Genomic DNA, 19486 nt, shown 5'->3' with positions numbered 1-19486 from the left:
TTCAAGAAACACGTTGTACGGATGATTTCAGTGTGCAGTCAGATGTCCTTGGATGAGAATGCACCCTTGACGCAGACACATTTGACTCTGTTTCTTGTGTTTAGCGACTGGAACATCCTCCATCCCACGGGTCTCGCAGTCCCTGCAGCTGCCTGGTCCTCCTCAGAAGCCCGTGGTGACAGATGTGACCTCAAATAGCGTCACTCTCACTTGGCAGCCCAACCCACATGAGGGTGGAGCTGCTGTCACTTCCTACATCATCGAGACTTTCAGGTTTATATCTTTAATAACACTAAATTACTACTGTTTGAATAACTTTGCAACTTTTTGCCTTCATTTAAAGGGCTGGTAACACTTTAAAATAAGGTTCCATTTAATAACATTAGTTAGCATGAACTAACGATGAAAAAATACTTCTGAAGCATTTATTAATCTTAGCTGATATTAATTTCAGCATTTACTAATTCATACTTACACTCATAGGTTGTCTGTTAATATTATTTAAAGGGTTAGTTCACCCAAAAATGCAAATTCTGTCATTTAGGGCTGCCACTATCGAAAATATATCGATTAATCAATAAATCTAAATGATTAATTTCCCACAAAAAAAATAAAATTACTTAAAAATATTTTCTTAAACTATATTTTATTAAACCAAATGAAAATCAAATTTCTATGAAATCCTTTTTAAAGCAAAAGTAAAGTGCAACATAGCGTGCAAGAAGCCAGTGTCCATCTCACAGTCCAAATCACTGAAATCAAAGTTCAGTATTATAGTGTGAGAATGACAACACATCCACTAATAATAATAAAATTATCATCAAAAAACACTTTTTAAAGGAGTATTTACCAGAAATATTATTTACCAGAATTTATTTAGGAAGAAATGTAGATGTGCAGTGATATCTGGAGGTATCTTTATATCTCTATTTTTTAAATAAAATCAATTTATCACTTAATCTTTAATATTTGGTCATTTCTTTAGGACAGAAATGCTACAGCCACTGTAATTAAATGAATATGTGGACATCAAACCGTGTAAATTCAGAGTGAGGGTTTGAGCTTTTATTTTGAAATCGCGATGTATTCTCCTATGGAGGACAAAACCTGCATAAATTAAATATGAATAAATGAATGAATGAATAAATAAATAGATAAATAAATAAATGTGATAATAGGAAAATAAATAAATGAATAAACGACTTGATAAAATAAATATGATTAATTTGTAATAAAATTAAATTTCCCCCCCCTTAATTTATTTTCTGCTTTTATATAACGTTTTTTTAACTTTTATTTTTTCACTAATTCTTTTTTAATGTATTTTTATTATTTAAACATTTATTTTTATATTTATTTATATATTTATGCATTCATTTTTTTTGAATGATTTATTCCCACATGTATTTATTTTTAGATTTATTTATTTATTTATTCATTTATTTTTACTTTTCCGTGTGTAACATGGAAATGAGGAAGGTGGTCCTTGTGTAGCAACATCAGACCCTAAGGTGATGACACCCAGAGTCAGACACCCAGTGGATGGTTGGTTTCTAGTCTAATAACTGGGTGTCATCACCCTAGGGTCTGACATTGCTACACAAAGAATTAGTGAAAAAATAAAAGTAAAAAAATGTTTAAAAATGTATAAAAGCAGAAAATAAATGGGGGGGGGTAATTTTATTACAAATTAATCATATTTATTTTATCAAGTCGTTTATTCATTTATTTATTTTCCTATTATCACATTTATTTATCTATTTATTCATTAATATATCTATTTATTCATTCATTCATTTATTCATATTTCATTTATGCAGGTTTGGTCCTCCATATTCTCCTGTGTTAGTGAAGATTTATAAATGATTTATCTTACAAATCTGCTGAAATGGCGCATGTTGCGTTTCCAGATGAACATTATAATAAACCCAAACTCACAACAACATGCAGAGATGGAGTATGAGTCGCTGTAAATGATAAGTTTCTGTGGAGCTACTGTGAACGCACATACTTAACCTGCACGCATGTAAATAATTAAAGCGCATATACTGTGTTAGAACTCCATCGCATATAATTATTTTATTAAATCGTAGCGTTTAGTCGACGCGAGCAAAGTGAAGTCGAGGATTTTTTAAAAATCGAATAGCCGAATAAAATCGACTACTGTCATTAATTACTTACCTCTCGGATTTCATCAAAAATATATTAATTTGTGTTCCAAAGATGAACGAAGGTCTTATGGGTTTGGAATGACATGAGGGTGCAATTAATGACAGAATTTTTATTTTGGGGTCAACTATCCCTTTAATGGACCTGAGGTAACATGAACGAAAAGTGAACAGCTGTATTTTCATTAACTAATGTTAACAAAGATTAACAAATACAGTAACAAATGTCTTGCCCATAGTTCGTTAATATTAGTTAATGCATTAGCTAATGTTAACTAAAGGGACCTTTTTGTTAAGTGTTACCAAAGGGTTTAAAGTGTATAGGCCTACATCAATAACCTTGTGCATCCTTGGGAACATTTTTGTATTTTTGATCATTTTGGCTTTTAATGCGAATACATTTTTGCCAAAAATGCATATTTTTATTGGAATTTTAATATTTCACCCTTGTGTCGTTTGTGTGTATAAATCCATAAATGTGGTACCATACATTTTATTATAGGTTTAGTTCATGTTGTATTATGTTGTAGTTTAGTTTAGTTTGTTAATTTTTCTTCTACAAACTTCTCCTTTATTTACCAAGAAGTCCTTAGCCTGAAAAAGTTGAAGACTTCTGATTTATGGAACAAGCATTTTGGAAGGTTTAAAAGAATAAACATACAGCTTTAATTTTTGTTAAAATGCTAGCATTTTGCATGAATATGTGTGTAATTTGAGCTGCTATTTGAGCTAAATCAGCCTTTTGAGGTGGCACTACTTTTCTAAGTGGATAAACGTCTGGATATGTTATTCCTGTGTGTTTTTCCTCAATATAAACAACCCCTCCTGGATCTTTATGCACATCATGAGAAAGTTACACAGTTTACTCCAGTGCAGGGCTTTGCCCTATAGACTTCGACTGTAATGCATTACTATACATGCTTTCAGTGTCAGAAATCCAATTTTCCATTAAGAAGCAATATTGGCCCCCTGGATTTGGTTTTCAGGGGCATTTCTTTCACATTTATGGGGTTGTGTTTATTTCTAACGATATAAAATCACGCCGTGTCTTCTTTTTATATCTTTTATAATTGGATTTTAGGGTGTCACCTATAAAACAAAATTAATTAATTAATTCTTGTTAAATATTAAGAACTATATCAGATGTTACAAACGAGAAAAACAGAGGAACGTGTTATGGAGCATTTCTCCTGTGTTTTAAAACTCAGTGGGATTTTTTTTCACCTGAGCCTCTTATAATTTCTGACCCAGTATGCATTAAATATGATTTGTGCTTTTGTTTACTCACTGAGGGCTGAGTTTTGTGGTAATCAAAAGCCTGTCACGGATGCTGTCGATACAGCTTAACTTACATTGAGCCTGGAACATTCCTCTCCTCCAAAAGTTTGCACTTTATCTCGTATTGAAAAATGCATTCAGTCAGTTCCTGCATGGATTTAAAATCTGCAGCACTGCTACATATTAAAAAGAAATATATGAGGAAGGGGGTTCTACACCCTCTCTAGTGGCCTGATGGGTAGAGCGAGTGGCAGACATTCTCATTATAGTGCCGGTTCTGTTGGAGACGTCATTCAGAGTGTCAGAGCGGATGGAAGTTTATGGTAAAGTGAGAGTGAAGCATTGCTCTCTTGCAGGCTGGATGTTCCCTGGGGCTGCAGTTAGAATTCAGCAGAACTTGTCCCTCTGGGCTCTGTGGAGGTCAGATGAACAGAAGGCTCTATTATTGTCCCGCCAGGAGAGCAGCAGGGAGGGTGATGCAGGGAGGCCGAGAGTAGAGGCCAAGTCGTTATTTAGCTCTGCTCTGACACCTTGTTAAGAAGATGCTTGGATTTATAGTGCAGTTCGCTCTGTTGAGAGGTCACGGTCGTGCGCACAGTCCGAGAAGTCGACTGGGCAGACCTTATGTGCTCATGGTGCATGGAGACAAGGCCAGATCCTCTCCATTGTCCTTCACACCCTGCTCCGTGCTCATTTTTTCTCATTAACAAAGGCCAATGTGTCCAATTCAGCATGCTAGTGGAGCTTTTTTATTCATATAAGACATTAGAGTCTGCTGGGAGTAACAAACTTGCCATGAAGTTAACTACAGTTTTCATTTGCATGACAATAGTGCAGCTGTTTTTGAAAAACTGCAGGTTTTCTAGTAACGTGCTATTTTTTCGACAGGTACCAGTATGGCAAAATAGCAGGTGTTTGTATTCTGTACACAGCCACCTTACAACTGAGCAAGCTGAGGGAATAAATAAACAGGCTCTACTAGAACGTCTGTATCTCTCAAAGTCATATTGATTTAGAGAGTCAGATCGTTCATTTTAATGAACTGGTTCAAAAACAGTTTGAATTATTACTTGGTTAATTACTGCTGTATATCACTGTTATTCAGTTACATGTTGTCTATTTAGTGTTTAGTATAAAGCTATGTAGTGTTAATGTTATACTATTAAAAACTGAATAATAGATTTATGTATCATACTAAATATCATATAAAGTTTGGGTTCTGTAAGATTTTAATATTTGATGCTCTTATGTTCAGCAAGGCTGCATTTAATTGAACAAAAAACAGTAAAATTGTTAAATTTTATTACAATTTTAAAAAGCTGTTTTCTATTTCAGTATATTTTGAATTGTTATTCATTCCTGTGATGGCAAAGCTGAATTTTCAGAAGTCAGTCGTCAGTGTCACAGAAATCATTCAAATATACTGATATGATGCCTAAGAAACATTACTATTATTATCAATGTTAAAAATAGTTGTGCTGCTTAATATTTTTGTGGACCCTCTATGTGGAACAAGTCTATGATGAATACAAATTTCAAAACAGCATTTATTTGAAATAGAATCCTTTTCTAACATCATAAATGTCATTACTGTTATTTTTGAGAAATTTAATGCATCCTGGCTGAATAAAAGTATTAATTTTACTGACCCCAAACCAACCACATATAGATCTGATACAGATCCTTTATATTTCTTCAGTGTCTTTGTTAGTAGCTTTAATATAATATATTTAAATCATGAGTAGCTTGTGATTTGTGACAAGCAACAGTTTCAAAGTAGCTTCCCCAACACCGAACAGAATTACTAATATAACAATTATTTGAATATTCAAATGTGTATCCTCTGTTGTATAATTGAACCCTGTCATAATTCAAATAATGTCTTTTCATGTGAATGCATGAGCATCACAGTGATTTTTTTCTGATGGATAAGGGATGTTATTAGACATGACGCAAAGCACAGCAATTCACAATGAATTAGTTCTTTTCTGAAAAGGAAGCAAAGATAAATGTTAAATTATTACATTTATTAATGATGTAATATATCTATAAGTATATATAATATAGCTCATCAGCTTAACTGTAAGCTGCAACTTGACATATTAATATGGAATTCAGTTGATGTACAGTCAATGGCTTTGAACATCATTCATTTTGATTGTAAAGCTGGAGATGTGTTTTGTGAATTAATGTAGTATTAATTTAATGTGTCTTATTCCAGTCAGTCAGTGGGAAGCACATGGCAGACTGTAGCTGATCTCGTGAGGCTAGAGAAGCACACGGTGTCTGGGCTTTACCCCAATACTGTGTACCTTTTCATCATCCGAGCGGTCAACTCCTACGGCCTGAGTGACCCCAGCCCCATCTCGGAGCCAGTCCGAACACAAGGTGAGTGTAGTTTTGCTGTAGTGTGTGTGAGGGCTGTTTTTATGGTTTGTGCACATCAGCATAATTTTGTGTTTGTACATTTTCAGATGTTCCAGAAGGTCAGGGGAAAGACCAGGCACATGTGCAGATGGATTTAGGAGGGGTCAAGGTTCATCTGCAGACACCCAAAGTCTTGAGCCCTACAAGTGTTCAAATCACATGGATTGTGAGTATATGATTTGATGTACATATGTAGACATGCATTTTCAGCAGGACGGTAAATGATGAGAAATAAGTAAATATCAGTACATTAGTACATAAATGATTATCAGTATCTGTCAAAATTACATGGCCATTCACAAGATCTCAAACTGACGATACCATATGTATGTGTTGATATTATTTCAGCTTGACCGACATCCTCGCTATATTGAAGGTTACAGGCTGTATTACAGGCCTGTGGGGAGTGCGTGGATGATCCAGGACGTAAAAGCAGGTCCCCTACATGCTGCTGTCCTAACAGAGCTACACAGAGGAAAAGAATACGAGTTCAAAATGAGACCGTATTACAATGAGTTTCAGGGGATTGACAGTGAAATAGCTGTGGTTCGCACTCCTGATGAAGGCAGGACTTGTTTTGATATTCAACTCGAGTCTTTAGCTTTTTGTTCGCATGACTTTCATTTTACCCTCAAACTTTTGCTTTAATGTTAATGTTTTGACATTTGCCAATCATATTTCGGCTTTTAGTCCTGAGCGGCCCTCCTCAGGGAGTCAGCATGGTGCAGTTAAGTAACAGTTCAACCGTGCGAGTGTCCTGGCAGCCTCCTCCCCTTGATGTGCCAGAAGAGCTCATACTAGAGTACAGGGTGAGACCAGTGAAGCCTTTATGGGGAGCCTTTCAGTGACCGCTTGGTAAAATAGTAATGACTGAAGTCTGTTTCTGGGTTGTACAGGTGTGGTGTGTAGGAAACGAGTCTCAGCAGATGATCAACAGGAGTGTGGATGGGGATACGCTGTGGGTGCTGTTGGATGGGCTGTTGCCTGAGTCTATGTATCACGTGCAGATCGCAGCGGTGACAAGTGCAGGAGTGGGCGCTCATAGCCAACCTGTCTTCATCTTCCTAAGTGAGTACCGCCATCATTTCCACCCAGGAATATCTTAAACTAGTAACTACTTTTTGAAACATGATAGCTGGTTTCTAATTGGTCTATGCTGGTCAACAAACCAGTTACCTGGTGGTCATACTAGATGCCATGTAAAGACCAGGTTGGACAGCTAATGAGTGGCTTGATTCAATTAATACCAAGCTTTGACCATCTTGGACAGGTAATGACCAGATTGAACCAGCAGAAAAGCAGCACTGACCAGTTTAGACCTGCTAATAACCATCTTGGCCACCTAACAACCAGATTGGACCAGTTAAAAACCAGCAGTGACCATCTAATAGCCAGCTTGGACTAATAACCATCTTAGCCAGCTAATGACTGGCTTGACCCAACTAATAACCAGTTTAGACCTGCTAATAACCATTTTGGCTAGTTAATAACCTGCTTGGACAAGCCACTAACCGTCTTTGCCAGCTATTTAAATTTTTTATCCAGCTAATAACTAGTTTGGACCAACTAATAACTATCTTGTCCAGCTAACGGACAGATTGAACCAGCTAAAAAGCAACAGTGACCAGCTAATAACCAGCTTCAACTAATAACCATCTTGACCAGTTAATGACTGGCTTGATCCAACTAATAACCAGTTTAGACCTGCTAATTTTGGCTAGCTAATAACCTGCTTGAACAAGGCATAAATGTTTGATCCACCTATTAACTAGTTTTGACCAGCTAATAACCATCTTGGCCAGCTAATGGCCAGATTGAACCAACTAAAAAGCAGCAGTGACCGACTAATAACCAACTTGGACTAATAACCGCCTTTCTATTTAATAACCATGTTGGCAACCTAAAAACAACAATGACCAGTTAGTAACCAGATTGGACCGATAACCATGTTTGGCAGCTAATGACTGGCTTGATCCAACTAATGAAAAAACAACATGGCGGCACGCACAGACGTAGCGGCTTCTCTCTCTCCCGACAGAACGGTGTTTTCGTGTTTTTTGTCTTGTAAGTCGCAATGTTTTTGTACATCTTCGTCACGTCTACCTGCCTTTAAGCGCGCATACAGTCGTGAGTTTCTGCTCGATGTCGGCAGAATCACATTTTTAGTGTTAAACTCAGCGCACGCCGAAGAGCTGCGGGACCTCGGTCTGCTCCGAAAGCCTACTCCATCACCGACCCCCACTACTGCATCTCGCCCACAGCGGAGGCGCTACAAGCTGCGTGAGAGGAAGCAGAAGAGGGGTAAGTGCGGAGGGATCCGAGCTAGGCTAGCGGCCAACCCACACAAGCCAGCTATCCCCACCATCGTACTGGCGAACGTACTCTCTTTGGACAATAAAGTGGACTACATTTACATTTACATTTATTCATTTTGCTGATGCTTTTATCCAAAGCGACTTACAATTGCTATATATCAGGGAAGTCGTGGCCTAATGGTTAGAGAGTTGGACTCGTGATCCAAAGGTTGCGGGTTCGAGTCTCCGGCCGGCAGGAATTGTAGGTGGGGGGAGTGAATGTCCAGCGCTCTCTCCACCCTCAATACTGAGGTGCCCTTGAGCAAGGCACCGAACCCCCAACTGCTCCCCGGGCGCCGCAGCATAAAATGGCTGCCCACTGCTCCGGGTGTGTGTTCACGGTGTGTGTGTGTTCACTGCTGTGTGTGTGCACGTTGGATGGGTTAAATGCAGAGCACGAATTCCGAGTATGGGTCACCATACTTGGCTGAATGTCACTTCACTTCACTATATGTCAGAGGTCGCACTCCTCTGGAGCAACTAGGGGTTAAGTGTCTTGCTCAGGGACACATTGGTGTCTCACAGTGGATTCGAACCCGGGTCTCTCACACCAAAGGCATGTGTCTTATCCACTGCGCCATCACCACATCCGACTACTTCGCTCTACTCAGAGGACTGTAAGAGACTGTTGTGTTTTTGTGTTTACGGAAACATGCCTTAACAACAGCATACCGGACTGCGCCATACAGCTCGACTAGCTAACGTGTTATCGAGCTGACAGAGCTCTCGTCGAGGGAGGTAAGATCCGCGGCAGTGGGCTTTGTGTTTACATCAATGATGCATGGTGCCGCGACGCTGTTGTGGTCTGCAAACACTGCCCACCCTTGGTGGAGTTTATGATTATTAAGTGCCGGCCGTTCTATCTACCGAGGGAATATACAGCTATACTGCTCATTGCTGTATACACCCCTCCTAGCTCCAACAACAACAACAGGAGTGAGGCACTAAATGATCTGTACCAGCACACCAGTGAGCAGCAGACAGCCCACCCAGATGCTTTTCTCATCTTGGCTGGGGATTTCAACCACGCAGACTTAAAGAGTGTGTTCCCAAAAATACATCAACACATAGACTTTCCAACAAGGGGAAAAAATACCCTGGACTTTGTTTACACCACCCAGAGAGGAGCTTACAAGACCCTCCCCCACCTCAGAGCCTCAGACCACATTACTGTCATGCTAATGCCTGCATACAGACCGCTCGTTAAAGTCATCAAACCAATACACAAGCAGATACAAGTGTGGCTGGAAGGGTCGTCAGAGGCACTTCAAGACTGTCTTGACACCACTGACTGGAATATGTTTAAACAGGCTGCCACATACAACAACACTACAGGCCTCCAAGAGTACTCAGAGACTGTCACTGCCTACATCACCAAGTGCATTGATGATGTAACAGTCACAAAGACCATCACTGTCAGGGCCAACCAGAAGCCATGGATGACAGGGGAGGTCTACAGACTTCTGAAGGCTCGGAACGCTGTCTTTAGAGCTGGAGATGAGGAGGGCCTGAAGACAGCTTGGGCCAACCTCTCCCGCGGCATCAAAGAGGCCAAGAGACAGTACTCCAGGAGGATAGCCCATCGTTGCAGAGACACTCGGAGCCTGTGGCAGGGGATACAGACCATCACGGACTACAAGCCCCACCACAGACCTGTTACAGCACCATCCCCCTGCTGAACGAGCTGAATGCCTTCTTTGCTGTTTTGTGCCTCAAAGTGAGCACCACTGCACAGAAGACTCCACCTCCTCCCGGCAACCAGGTGATGACGCTGTCCCCGGACAGCGTGAGGAGATCCCACAGCAGGATCAATTCACGCAAAGCTCCGGGTCCTGACAACATTCCTGGGTGTGTACTGAGAGACTGTGCAGTGGAACTCACTGATGTCTTCACAGACATTTTCAACATCTCGCTAAATCAGGCCGTTGTCCCCACATGCTTCAAAGCTACCACCATCATTCCAGTCCCGAAGAAGCCATCTCCATCCTGCTTCAATGACTACCGTCCAATAGCACTCACTCCTATTCTCATGAAGTGCTTCGAACGGCTAGTCATGTACCACATCAAGTCTGTCCTCCCACCCTCCCTGGACCCCTTCCAGTTTGCATATAGGTCCAACCGCTCGACCGATGATGCCATCGCCACTGCCCTCCACCCAGCCCTCACACATCTGGACAAAAAAGACACATATGTCAGGATGCTGTTCATAGACTTCAGTTCAGCATTCAACACAATCATCCCTCAACAGCTCACTCACAAACTGGTCCAGCTGGCGCTCAACACCTCTCTGTACAACTGGCTATTGGACTTCCTGACCGGGAGACCTCAGGCAGTACGGGTCAGCATTAACACATCCAGCACCATTACACTGAACACTGGGGCCCCCAAGGATGTGTGCTGAGCCCCCTCCTCTTCACTCTGCTGACCCACGACTGCTCACCGTCACACAACTCCAACCTTTTCATTAAGTTTGCGGATGACACGACTGTGGTGGGTCTCATTAGCAACAGAGATGAGACAAACTACAGGAGCAAGGTGAGCCGCCTGGCCGGGTGGTGCAGTGACAACTTCAGGAGAGTACACACTCAGCATGCCCCACTGACCATCAATGGTGCGACTGTGGAGAGAGTGAGCAGCACCAAGTTCCTGGGTGTGCACATCACAGAGGACCTCTCATGGACTAACAACACTGTAGCACTGGCCAAGAAAGCACAGCAGCGTCTCTACTTCCTCCGCAAACTTAGAAGAGCCAGAGCCCCGGCCCCCATCATGTGCACCTTCTACAGAGGCACCATCGAGAGCATCCTAACTAGCTGCATCACTGTGTGGTATGGCGCTTGCAACGCATACTGCCGCAAGTCACTTCAACGCATAGTGAGAGCAGCTGAGAAGATCGTTGGTGTCTCTCTCCCCTCCCTGGACATCTACAGCACCCGTCTCACCCGAAAAGCCCTCCGCATTGCAGGTGATCCCACCCACCCTTCTTCAGTCTGCTGCCATTAGGGAGGAGACTGCGGAGTCTCCAGGCGAGGACCAGCAGACTGAAGGACAGCTTCATACATCAGGCTGTCAGGAAGCTGAACTCCCTCCCGTCCTTGCCCCCCCTCCCCTCTTTTACCCCATGCAACACTGAACTTTGATACTACGACACGCCCCCCCCCAGCTTTCCACATCCCCAGGACCACCCCGTATTTACCCCCCCACCAACTTACAAACTGTGACCAGCACCTGTCACTTGTGCAGCATTGGACTGATCACTACCTCACCCAGCATTGACGGCAAACTACCTCTTCGGATAGTCTGATAAAAAGACTGTTCTTTTGTCACTTTAACAGACTGATAAACTCTTCTTGCACTACACATATATCTGCACACTTTTGTTTTATTTAACTGGTTTGCACTCTATCTATTCTGCCATGTGTCTTATGCCACTTTATTTATCTATTTTTTATTTTTCTACAATGTCTTCAGACTGATAAGCTCCTCTTGCACTATAAATATATATGCACTATATACAGTATATACACATATATCTGCACAGTTTTGTTTTATTTAACTGGTTTGCACTCTATCTGCCATGTGCCTTATGCCACTTTATCTATCTCTTTCTTTATTATTCTACAATGTCCTCATTTGTATATCTGTATAGTTGTATGTACATACGTTTAAACTGTATTTATCTGGATTTGAACGTCTACTGTCAGTGTCTTAAATGTTAACTGTATGCACCAAGGGTCTGAGAGTAACGCAATTTCAATTCTCTGTATGTATGTGCCGTACATGTGGAAGAATTGACAATAAAGCAGACTTGACTTGACTTGACTAATAAACAGACATGCTCATTTTGGCTTGCTAATAACTATCTTGGCCAGGTAATGGCCAAATTCAACTTGCTAAAAACCAGCTGTGACAAGCTAATAACCAGCTTGGACTAATAACTGTCTTGTCCTTCTAATGATTGGCTTGAGACAACTACTAACCAGTTTAGACGTGCTAATAAGCATTTTGGCTAGCAAATAACCTGCTTGAACAAGCCAAAAACAAAATGCTTGATCTAGCTAATAACTAGTTTTGACTATCTAATAACCATCTTGGCCAGCTAACAGCCAGATGGAACCAGTTAAGACCATCAGTGACCAGTTAGTTACCAACTTGGACCAATAACCATCTTGGCCAGTTAACGACTGGCTTGATCCAACTAATAACCAGTTTAAACCTGCTAATAACTATTTTGGCTTGTTAATAACCTGCTTGGACCAGCTAATGACCATCTTCACCAGATTTTGGCAGGCTTGACCTATCTTATAGCCAGCTTGGACTAACTAATAAGACAAAAACCAAATGCTTGATCTAGCTAATAACTAGTTTTGACTATCTAATAACCATCTTGGCCAGCTAACAGCCAGATGGAACCAGTTAAGACCAGCAGTGACCAGTTAGTTACCAGCTTGGACCAATAACCATCTTGGCCAGTTAATGGCCAGGCTGAACTGAAGCGATAATCTTCTTGGACCAGCTTGTCCAGCTAATGAGTGGCTTGTTCCAGCTAATAACCAGCCAGGCCAGCTATTAATCCTGCTACCATGTTTTGTGCTGTCCAAAACACAGCTGCCAGTTTAAGCTGGATTTGTCCGGCAGGTTTGTCCTCTGATGGTGACATTTATCCCACCTAACAGATTCTTATCTCAGCATTTACTCAGATTTCATGTTAAGGAATCGAAAATGTTAGGGATTCTCATGCTGTGTGTCAGTTGAAGATAGATGATGGGGGAAATATATTTTGATAAAATGTTTCCTGTATAAGACAAGAAGTATCTTCTGTGTCTTTTTCATTTTCACATAATCGCTCTTATTCACTTTTTCCCATTTCCTCCTTATATCTTCTATCAGAAGTAGCAATAGATCAGTCCTTGTCAGTGATAAAGGATGATAGTGTCAGCCTATCCGAGCAGATCACAGGGGTGGTCCGTCAGCCAGCTTTCATCGCCGGGATTGGTGTATCATCCTGGATGGTTCTAATGGGTTTCAGCGCCTGGATCTACTGCAGACACAGGAGGAGGAAAGAACTTGGACACTATTCTACTTCCTTTGCATATACGCCTGCAGGTAACCTTACCATACTAGCTCAAAACTAACAATGTGTGTCTCTAAATCATGTCGTCAGAAGAGCTTTTGGGATGAATTCTTTCTCATATTTTTTTCTTTAGTTGCTCTCTCTCAAGGTGTTGGGTCGGATCTTATAAATGGAAGGTCTGTATCATAGGAGACTTTAAATTTACCCACGGTAGAACATGGAAAATGGTCAGGAAAAAGTCAATAAAAAGTGAACATTAAAATTAGTATTATTAATTAATTTACAAAAAAATAAAATTGTAACCCTTGTAACCTTTTTTTATATTTAATTTAAAATAATTTATTTTAAATTAAATTATTTAATTTGCTTTACAGGCCATGTTTGTTGGAGTCACACTTGGGTAACTACCCTTGGCTGGCTGACTCGTGGCCTACTAGCAACTTCTCTCGAAATGGAAAAGACTCGGTCAACTGCTGTGCAGGCAGGCTTGATTCCACAGATCAATACTACAACAGTAAGATCTCTGTCATGGGCGTTCCCCTACATTATGGTACTGTCATACTTACAAATCAAATCTCCTATAACTCATTAATCTGTTTTACAGCTTCAGGATTATCGAATTATCTAAGCCAGAATGGGGAGTACAGCCCGGCCTCTAATGAAGGCGCCATATACTGTACCATCAACCCAGCCGATGCAGATGGACATGATGTGTGCAGCCTGTACTCTCAGGGTCCAGACCCATACACCAGCACTCCAGTCGTCTCCAAAACTGACCTCTACAGCATGGAGCAGGACCTGGATCAGTGGAGCCTTCAGTCCAGCCACAGTGGAGCAGAATATGCAAAACTTCAGTACCCAAGAGGCGAAAATGGTAGGAGTGACATTGATTTCAATCATGAGGGTTAAGGGATTGGTCCTTTAGGTATTAGGCAGAATTTATGCAGACAGATTGGATCAACAAGTGCTGCAACAAATGCTGATGTCAATTTTATGCAGATGACCTTGAGTTTAGCCTTGTGACTGTTTCATGCTGTTATACAGCCAAACTGATGAAGCAGAAGTCTCTAGGACAAACCTCTTCACCAACTTGGTCTGATGTGATGTCCCTACATTCAGCACAAAACAAGGAGGTTCAAAACACAGACAAAAGACACAGGTAATAACCATTCTAAGGCAAAACATTTGTATATGTCCAGATAACCATGGTAGTTTATGGTAAATGTACAGAAAACATGCTGTGATGTTTTATCACATGGTATCATAGTTTTTGGAATGTCCATGGTAAATGTCCATGGTACTTGTTCATGGTATTACCATGGTGCATGTCCAAAGCCATTGTACTGCATGATAAAACCATTGTAATTCCATGCTGCATGTCTAAAAACTGTTCTATAATTAAAAAAAAAAAACATGCTAATACTGTGGTAAATGTCAAATAATCACGGTACCATGTCAAAAGAACATGGTACTTGTTCAAAAACCAGTGTTAATACCATGGTGGATGTCCAAAAACTGTGGTACAATTAAAAAAAAAGACATGATAATACCACAGTAATTGTCCAAAAACTATGATACCATGTGATAAAACCATTGTAATACCATGGTAAATGTCGATGGACTATGGTAACGTTAAAATATCATGTTAATACCATGGAAAATTCTCAACAACCATTGGACCAAATAAGAAGATCATGGTACTTGTTTGAACAGCCATGATAATACCATGGTGCATGTGCAAAAACTGTGGTACAATAAAAAAAACATGCTAATTCCATTGTAAATGTCAAATAACTATGGTACCATGTTAAAATACCATGGTAATATTATAGTACATATCCAAAAACCACGGTACCATGTCAAAAGAACATGGTACTTGTTCAAAAACCAATGTTAATACTATGGTGTCCAAAATGTACCATTTGTATGTGCAAAATTAAGTAAATATCTAAAAATTGTGGTACTATACAATTAAAAAAACATGCTAATACCATGGTAAATGTCCAACAACCATTGTACCATGTTAAAACTGAGCTAGACAATGACATCTCTGAATTCGATAATGAAATGCCTTTAGCTGAAAATTGAATGTTTAATCTTATTATTATACATTACTGACACTCTATCCTCCAAATTGATACTGTTAAGTGCTTTGACACAATCTGTATTGTTAAAAGCGCTATATAAATAAAGGTGACTTGACTTGACTTAAAATACCATGGAATTTGTTTAAAAAGCCATATTAATATGACAGTACATGTCCAAAATCAAATGATACGACCATAGTACAAGTCCAAAATCTGTGGTAATACCATGTTACTTTGAGTCTGTCAGCCCATTTCCAGAAGATCAACTTATAAACCTGCTTTTCAGTAGCTGTCATCCGACTTTTTTTCTTTTACGTTCTGACACTTCTGGATATAATTCTCCTTCTCAGAAAAGTGACCCAATATGGAACCTGTGCAACATGGTAAAATGTAGCCTGGGCGATAAATTGAAGTCTTATCTAAACGTATTTGATGTTTCAGCTCAAAGTGACAGGGGCTAATGATGTTAGCGCTTAGAGCCAAGCCGTCCTGGCTGTTTAAGACGGGGCCGAGAGGCAGGTCGCCAGACGCGGCTTCTCAGAATGAACCTGTAAGAATAGCCACGGGTTGGAATGAAGCGGAACCACAAATATCAACCTTTGTCCTCAATGCTTTCTTCCTTTCACATCATATTTTTATCACCACCCTCCATGGATGAAACTGCTTTGACAAATTTTTGATAAGCTTTTTTACAATGCTGTCTTTTGTACCCACATTGGATTCACTTTTATATTTTTTTACTTTTTTCAAAGGACCACAGTCTGGTTTTATTTACCGCAATCTTTTATCATGTGATGAAATTGCTGCTAGATGCATCAGGGGTCCAGAGTCTTTTGATATGTGTTCTTTTTGTGTGTTTGTATGAAATTTCTTTGTTCTTGCTTTGTTTTAAAACTAGTTTGTGTTTAAGTAGTGTACCGATATGTTAGGTTTAACTGGAATCCTAATGTTTACGTCTCAATAGCCCTGAGGAGGATGAAGAGTGGTGTCCTCCACTGCCTGAGCGATCTTATCTGCTTGAGGGTCTGGAGGACGTAGCCACTCAGCCTTTGAGAGGAGAGGAAACCAACAGGGCCACGACCTATAGCCTGCAGTCCACAGCAACTCTCACACCATCCCCCAGCGAGGAGCAGTACCTGCCAAACCTGCACCATCCAGACCTTCTGCCACGGTAAACACACACACACAAAGGCATCAGGGCTCAACATTAAAGGAATAGTTCACCACCATTCAAAAATTCAGCTTTGCAATCACAAATCATGTCACATCTTTTCATATCTCTTCATGTATTTTTGCATCTTTTTTCTTTAACTGATTTTACTTTTTTCTTGCCATGACAATGACTTGGCAAGCTTCAGAATATGACTTGGCATAAAAGAAAAAAAAAAAAAGAAAAAAAAAATTCTCATGTGTCTATTCAACAGGAAAACACAGTGTGCACACAATACACAGTTTGCTCTTTCCAACCCAAAGCTGTTAACCAAGACAGAGTCTCTTAATGGTAGCGTTCCCAACCACAGCGGTCCTTGGAGAGACATTGCTGAAATGGAGGAACTGTTCTCCAACAACACAGACACAAGTAGGCCCTTCACCGCTGGAAAAATAACTGTTTTTATTACATTGCTGATGATTATTTATGGAGTACATAATCTTTGTTTACTTTCATCTGCACTGCTATTAGGAGAATATCCATCATTCACGTCCTCAATTCAGAAGCCCAGGCCTAAGAAGAAATCTCAAAAGGATGGCCTTGCGAGACGTGAAGTATTGAAACCAGGGAGTAAGAATCCACATAGTTAATAAATTATTGATTGTAGTAATTAAAGCAGTTGTTCTTCTATAATAATGGAGTGGATAGATGATCATTCACACTTTTGGTTTGTGCATGTCTGCAGACCTGCCTCCTCCACCTGAGCCCCCTCCTGTAACGGAGGACCCACTCAAGCACCTGACAGACACACTGGACAACGGCGGGAGCAGGACGCCCCCACAACACAGAGAGAAAAGATCAGACCGCAGAACAGCTGCACAGTGGAGCACACAAGGTCAGACTTAAGTGGGAGCAAAAAACCTTAGCTAGTAGAGATTGCAAGTATCACTATATATATAGATTATGAAATCTAAATCTAAATGTGTTGTCTAAATTATCTATTTAAATCTAAATGCAAATGTTACATCTTAAATATAAAAATAAATAGAAATGTTACATGTATATCTAAAATATAAATGTTTATTGAATTTTTTAAAACAATTTGTTACAAAATTCTAAATATGGCAATTTTTATGCAAAAGCTTTTAAAAAGTTTACATTTATGCATTTGTGTAAATGTTAAATCCTAAATATAACAATCTTAAATATAACAAATAACTATAAGTGTTGTTCATAAAATCTAAACATGTTAAATCTAATTGTAAATCTAAAGCATAAATGTTGAATATAGCAATAAATATTCATGTTATGAATAAATTGTATAGTGTTATAAATAAAATATATAAATATAACTATATATCAGTGTGGTAAAACAAGGGGGCAGTTTTTTTTTTTTATTAAACGGGTTGAGAAAAATATGGCCCGTTTTAAACAATTATGCATTTGTGTAAAAACAATACCTGTTTAAGTGTGATATTTATTTTGATATTAAATCTTCTATTTAAATTTAAATGTAAAATATAAATGTTTCAAATATAAAAGTTTCAAATAAAATATAAATATTAAACCTAAATTATAAGGGTTAAATATAAAAAGTATTAATTATTAATGTTTTAAATAAGTGTTAAATATAAATCTAGATCTTGACATTTATATAATTATTTTGATTACAAATCAAAACCTTTAGAGAACATGCAAATTAACATCTCTGGGCTTTCTTGATATTGGACTAGTGTGACATTGAAAACTTTAGCAATGCCCTGGCAACCATCCACAGCATCATCCATAGTAACACACTAGTGTCATGACAGCAAGTTTTGCACCACTCTCATCTTCCTTATAAAATGTAGTTTTGATTGATATCAACACAAAATCTGCACCTAAACTTCCCAGTAAAAATCACTTCGAACACCTTGAAACAACCTGGCAACCACCCACAGCATTAGTCATTGAACCACACATGGACTGGCAGCGTCTCATATTCTTCATAAAATATAAAAATAAAGTTCTGTGTGTTGTGTTTTTTATTTCTCACTCTATATTTGACTGTTGTATATTTCACTGCACAGATGAAGATTTAATCCAGTATTTCAAAGCAAACCTGCTGTCCAGCGGTCAGATGTCAAGCCACTGTTCCCTCTCCAGAAGCTCTGCCTCTCAATCCTCTGCAACCTCACGTTCCTTGGGGGCAGGAAGGAGGAGAAATGAGGTTAGATGAGTTTGTGTGGGACTGTGTATCTCGTCTGGTTGCACATGGTCTGAATAAGTTCATTAGTCACTGGCCACACATGGGGCCTTGGAGCATTGCAGTAAATTAACAATCGATAAGCTCCAGGACACTGAGCGTGCAGAGCTGAAAGCACACTAAATGAATCAGACAAATGATTACATTTCCACTTTTTTAAAGAACTGTGTTGTCTCATGTGGTCTCCATGGTATTGATATTCTAATGAATATTAAAAATACGACTAATATGTTTGTTGGTTAGAGGTAGGAAGAATATTTCTGCATGTTACTGCTTTAATGTGCCAGAGCTAGATTGCTTGGCAACAAGATGACAATTTTATGTAATTTTGGGCTTGTTTATTTTCAGAACATGATATGAGGAGAGGAAATTGTCCTGTTGTTCACCACTCTACATGCAACATATGCCATGCAGTGTATATGCCTCCACGCTCTGGTCCGTCACCTCTGTTTTTTTGTTTGTTATTTTTGTCTAGGTATTTTTTTAGAAAAGTTTTTTAAATGATCCATTGTTGTCCTACCTCTGTATGTATATATTTTTACAATGTTTTTGTGTGAGTGAAAAGGCATGCCAGAAGGTGTGTGATTTTATTATTTATTATTATTATTTATTGTATTTATTACAACCCGAATTCCGGAAATGGGACAATATTGGGACAGTTTTTAAATTTGAATAATATGAAAGCTAAAAGACTTTCAAATCA

The 19486-nt window shown here is 39.4% G+C and overlaps 1 protein-coding gene across 1 annotated transcript in view; it reads left to right on the top strand.

Annotated features, from left to right (window-relative positions):
• Nucleotides 1-18756, top strand: part of LOC306851722 (roundabout homolog 2-like) — a gene marked incomplete at both ends in the record, with an annotated part of 60268 nt that extends 41512 nt beyond the window's left edge. Inside the window, 16 exons of the mRNA XM_079388162.1 lie at nt 105-273; nt 5668-5834; nt 5921-6039; nt 6222-6438; nt 6564-6682; nt 6770-6941; nt 13118-13333; nt 13435-13477; nt 13676-13815; nt 13906-14175; nt 14346-14460; nt 16353-16559; nt 16813-16967; nt 17070-17168; nt 17284-17433; nt 18608-18756. Of these exons, the coding sequence (XP_079244288.1) occupies nt 105-273; nt 5668-5834; nt 5921-6039; nt 6222-6438; nt 6564-6682; nt 6770-6941; nt 13118-13333; nt 13435-13477; nt 13676-13815; nt 13906-14175; nt 14346-14460; nt 16353-16559; nt 16813-16967; nt 17070-17168; nt 17284-17433; nt 18608-18756 (2507 nt within the window). The remainder of the gene's footprint in view (nt 1-104; nt 274-5667; nt 5835-5920; nt 6040-6221; nt 6439-6563; nt 6683-6769; nt 6942-13117; nt 13334-13434; nt 13478-13675; nt 13816-13905; nt 14176-14345; nt 14461-16352; nt 16560-16812; nt 16968-17069; nt 17169-17283; nt 17434-18607) is intronic.
• Between the last annotated feature and the right edge of the window lie 730 nt (nt 18757-19486).

The sequence above is a fragment of the Barbus barbus genome, assembly GCF_936440315.1.
Source record: "Barbus barbus genome assembly, chromosome: 31".
Lineage (NCBI taxonomy): Eukaryota > Metazoa > Chordata > Actinopteri > Cypriniformes > Cyprinidae > Barbus > Barbus barbus.
The sequence above is the reverse complement of the archived record's forward strand: the minus strand, read 5'-3'. Positions and strand labels throughout refer to the sequence as shown.